We start from the raw sequence: 5,000 nt of genomic DNA, 5'->3' as shown, positions 1-5,000 counted from the left end.
TGAGGAATAAATATGTTGGTTAATATACATGTAATATGTCATTGAAATTACAGGATAGATGGTGCCTAGGGTGGTGGCTGCGGTGTTAGTTGTGGTGGTGGTTGTAGCGGTGGTGGTAGGTGGTGGAAGAAGTAACGGTGGTGATGGAAGTAGTGATGGTTGGTAATGATTGACGGTGATGATAGTTGTGTTGATGGTAGTTGTGTTGATGGTAATGGTGATAGTTGGTGGTAATGGTGATAGTGACAGTGTACCGTGTAAGAAACAGAATGGAAAATGATAAGATATATTAGGAAATAGTAGTACTAGAATTCTAGCACATATATTCTAAAAAAAAACAGGGACAAAAAAATAATAATAATTAAATAATATTTCATTAATATTGCTCAGTAATCCGGATTGCACAATAGCATTGAGACAATATATTGTGACAGTGTAGGGTTCGCTTCAATGACCATCAATTAATCATTATTTACAATATTGATATTGCCAATACTTTCAATATTGGCATTCAATATTAACCAGAGATTATGTAAATTTCTTATCGTTAATATCAATTCAATGGCTTGTTTATTTATCTATTAGTTTTATCTTACATATCTATTTCTCTAAATATTTATTCATCTATATTTTATTCTATATTCTTATTTATTTATTTACTTGTTTATTAATTTATATATATGTTCCATTTCATCTATTTATTTACTTTATTTGATTTATTTATTTATTTACGTCTTAATTTATTCGTTTCTACAATACTCGAGATATTAGTAAAAATGTGCTAAGTAAGACATAAGTGATTGTCATTTACCCGTTGTTAAAGATGTCTTTAGGATGAGGAGGAGGAGGACGAAGTTCACTGACCTCGCCCGCAAGTCTTGAGGTCGTATTCTTACCATTGTGACCTCGTCTGACCTCGTATGATCTGTGTTCCTGTTGAAAGAGGAACAGAAAATGAATATTGGTTTTTATATTATTTTTCTATGTTTTCTTTTTTTTTTTTCTTTTCTTTCTCGTCGGTTTTGTGACAGGTTGAAAATGAAAATAAAGGGCAAGAATTTCAAAATGATTGTGGCTGTTCTTTCTTTTTCTTTATATATGTAATTCTTCACAGCCCTAAGAGTACATCACCCAAATACTCTGTCCTTGCTGTGGACTGCATTTACCAGCGATTCTATCCATGTGGACAACCGCAATGGAACAGTAGTTTTTTTTTCATATCTACTTTCGACAAGTGTCTTGCGTACTTTCTGAAGGCGAAGAAGGTGAGGCGTCTACACCAGGAGGTGTTTAGCTACATCTGAAGCCGTCATCTTTACCCTATGTACTTAGAGGATTGATGGGGAGGCAGGTAACAGTCATAGCAGGGCTCGGAGTAAAATGTGGAACTCTAACCTACGACCAGACAGATCCGAGACCAGCACGATACCAGCTGCGCCACCAGCACACATACATACATGTACCAAAGGCTTTTTTCCCCCTTACACGGGAGGTAGCCAAAAGACAAAGGCATAGAAACCACTCCCACCCATTCCATCCCCTACATACTCCACTCCCCTTTACCCTCCTCCCTCCTTCTTATCTTGGCACCTCCTGGATGACGGGTCATCCCTGCATCCTGTTCACTGCCCTGGGTCAGAAGCAGTGTCGCAAGACACAGCACATCCACAGCAAGACACAGCATATCCACCAGCACACGTAAACCAGAATGATGTATATGAAATGAGTCACTGAAACAAAGGCAGCTTCAGCAGGTAACCATCACTCATCTAAAGTTTCCTGAATTAGATTTAGAATACTCGTAAAGCAATATGAAGCTCGGCCCTCAGCTTATCGTCACCGGAGAGGAGGGTTTGCTGATTAAGTGAAGTGGCCTAGCTGTGCATGTACTGCGTCTTGCTACATTGCTTTTGGCCCAGGGCAGTGGACGGGATACAGGGATGACCCGCCATCCATGAATAGTTAAGAAGAGAGGGAGGGAGGGATGGTGGAGGGGAGTGGAACGGGTGGGGAGTAGGTACGTGCCTTTGACTTGGCTACCTAGATAGCTATTGTTATTATTATTATTGCTGTTACTAATATCATGACTAAAATTTGTGAGGACGGAGTATTTTTATTAATACGATGCTTCGTTTGTTAGAGGTTTATCAATTGCATAGTCGTGGTTCACATTTATGAAAATAAATAGGAAGATCCGGGGAACGAGTTGAGGTCATTGGAGCCTGGGAAAGGTTTAGGAGAAGAGGGAGCAAATGTCTGTGTGCAGGTCGTTTGTTCTCTGCCGATGAACAAATGTGCAGGGGGAAGAAATAAAGGGGCATTTGCCCATTGATGGTGGACAAAAGTCACAAGAGGAAAAAAGATGTTGAGGACAATTAGGGATAACCTTCCAAAATTTTGTTGGAAATTGGAAGTGAAGGAGTCAGGTAGGGTGGAATATTAAACATGCCTCTATTTTGAGATTAATGCCGCTGTCACTAGCAAATTTCTCTCATGTCTCTATAGTGTTTAACCCAACAATTCAACACGATTGAACAAAATTGAGTCATGTTTGATATTTCATCCCACCTGATTTCTTTGCTTCCAGCTGCCAACAACATATCGGAAAGCTATTCCTAGTTGTCCTCCACACCTTTTTTCCTCTCGGGGTTTTTGTCCTTCATCAGGGGACAATTTCCCCCTCACCATATTTCTTCCCCTTTCACACTTGTTCATCATTGGTGAACAAATACCTGCACGTAGACAATTACTCCCTCTCTTCCTTAACTTTCCCTAGGCTCCAATGTCCCATGGATTTTCTCTTTATGTAAACCATGGCTATGTAATTGATAATGCTCTAATAAAGACTGTCCTAAATTAGTAATATTAGACTTGTCGGCAATTACCAATTACATACATCATCATTATCATCATCATCATTTTCATTACATTGCTCTTATGTTAATACAATTATTCTTATTATGATATTAATACCATTATTGTTTCATGATTAGTAATATTATTATTTTTGTCATTATTATCTTGTTACTGTTATTATCAATAGTGTCATCATGGTTATTAATACTATTGGTTATTAAATAACCAATCGATAATGCACGGCTCTCAGTAAGTCTCCAAGGAAAGAAAAGATTAGATAAGGTTATTGAGAGAGGCCAGGTTTTATCTTATCAGGGACCAGCCGCTGCATGGACGGAACTGCTGGGCCACCTGAGATGTTACTAAAAGTGTCCTTTGTTGCAACACTGAAGGTTATTGACGCATTGAAATGTCCAGGTCAACGGTCAGTAATTTGGTCGTCCTCAAAATGACTGGAGATCAACGATCCTTCCAAACTACGCGCATGTGTGTGCGCACTCATGTTTTACAAATAGTGCACAAAGAAAAAAATATGCGCACACAAAGTTTACAAGATCATTTTTTTTTTTATTAAAGAAATTAATCGTCTAGTTTCATAATGAGAATTCATTGCTCTCATATTTTCCAAAGAAGGCAAAATTTGCGCACAAGCAGATTTCTGCCCTCACTGACAGCTAGAAACCCCACAAAAAATATATAAAAATAGATAAATGAATAAACAAACAAATGAATAGGTAGATAAATAATCACATTCTTACTTCTAATCGCCCCTCCCTTCTGCGGTTGCCTTCCTCTATATCTCTGCCACTTCTACAACTCTACCTGTTCGGATGGAAACGCTGGAGATTGGAAACTTAATACTAATAACCCCAACAAATCGTCCATTTTTTCTTGTAGCTTATTATCAAAGACTGTTAATTTACGGGTCCCACTTTTGAGGCTCTCGAACTCTGAGGTTGAAGCTCAAATGAAGAGGAAGAACTCAAGTGTTTTCGAAGATTTTGAGGTTGTGCGAGTGAACCCTTGCATGAGATCGTCGTACTCAAAAAAAAAAAAAAAAAAAAAAAGGGGGGGGGGAGGGGTTCTCTGGCTGAAAACCCGCAGCCTTACAGTTTCTGGCAACGTTCCTCGGGCCCTCCATCGGATCTCTCTTCGGAGAGACTTTGGACTGTTTGTGATTTGTGACACATCAGTGTGAGAATGTTTCTGCGTCACCGGATGAGCGGTCGTCAGCTGCCAGCTCTCTTTAAGTGTAAAAATATTGGTAATCAATAAATGTACCATCGGGATTTGGACGTGCTACCTCGAGTATCTTTTCACGTTACCACCGTTCTACGAAACAACCGCCCTCATAAGGGAGGAAAACACCTTGATATATATAGATAGATATATAGATAAATGTACCAAAATCAGAAAAGGATTCTGGCATTCACAGATTGTTCTTGGTTTCGGAAATTTGTTCTCTATATCGGAAAAATCCTCATTTTAGATTTTCCTTAGAGAAAGTGACGTAAAAGTTGCCAGGTATATCAAAAGGACAGAGCAAGATATGCATTCTTTTTAATGAAGGAAAAAACTTGTTTGAAAATAGATCGTTTCTAAAGAATATAAACGTCTCCTAACATATACTTCAAATGTTTGACTGAAAAAATTATGATAAAGTAAGAATTAGAATCTAATTATTAGATGAAAACAGATTAGATTCGTATCATGTAGGAAGGCTTAAAGGAATAAATTATATTACTTAGATTTTCAAAAGAAAAAAAAATGATAAAAAAATTGAAAGTGAATAGATAGAACAAATAACTATGGAGGAAAAATATGAACGACTTTAATCTTAAAGAAGAAAATTAAATGAAAAAATCCGCTCAAATGAACAAAATAGTCTTCAGTAACATTAATGAACATTTGACTTGTTAATTCTTCAGTCCTGTTGACCTCCATTTGTTCACAAATTCCTTTTTTTGTGTTGATATATGCAATTTTTTTATTCGAAAGCTAAGGAATCGCTTGTTTCCTAACAAAATTTTGCAAGGGCTAAAGAAATAAAGCCAGTGAAAAAATACACACACACACACACACACACACACACACACACACACACACACACACACACACACACACACACACACACACACACACAC

At 37.6% G+C, this 5,000-nt stretch overlaps 1 protein-coding gene across 1 annotated transcript in view; it reads right to left on the bottom strand.

The window, feature by feature from the left end:
• LOC143024447 (uncharacterized) overlaps positions 1-5,000 on the bottom strand; it is a 111,131-nt gene that overhangs the window by 24,360 nt on the left and 81,771 nt on the right. The window contains exon 3 of the mRNA XM_076183253.1: positions 812-933. Coding sequence (XP_076039368.1) covers positions 812-933 — 122 coding nt within the window. The remainder of the gene's footprint in view (positions 1-811; positions 934-5,000) is intronic.

Source organism: Oratosquilla oratoria, chromosome 4 (genome assembly GCF_046742065.1).
Source record: "Oratosquilla oratoria isolate Oo_2021 chromosome 4, ASM4674206v1, whole genome shotgun sequence".
NCBI lineage: Eukaryota > Metazoa > Arthropoda > Malacostraca > Stomatopoda > Squillidae > Oratosquilla > Oratosquilla oratoria.
This window is presented reverse-complemented; position numbering and strand designations above follow the sequence as displayed.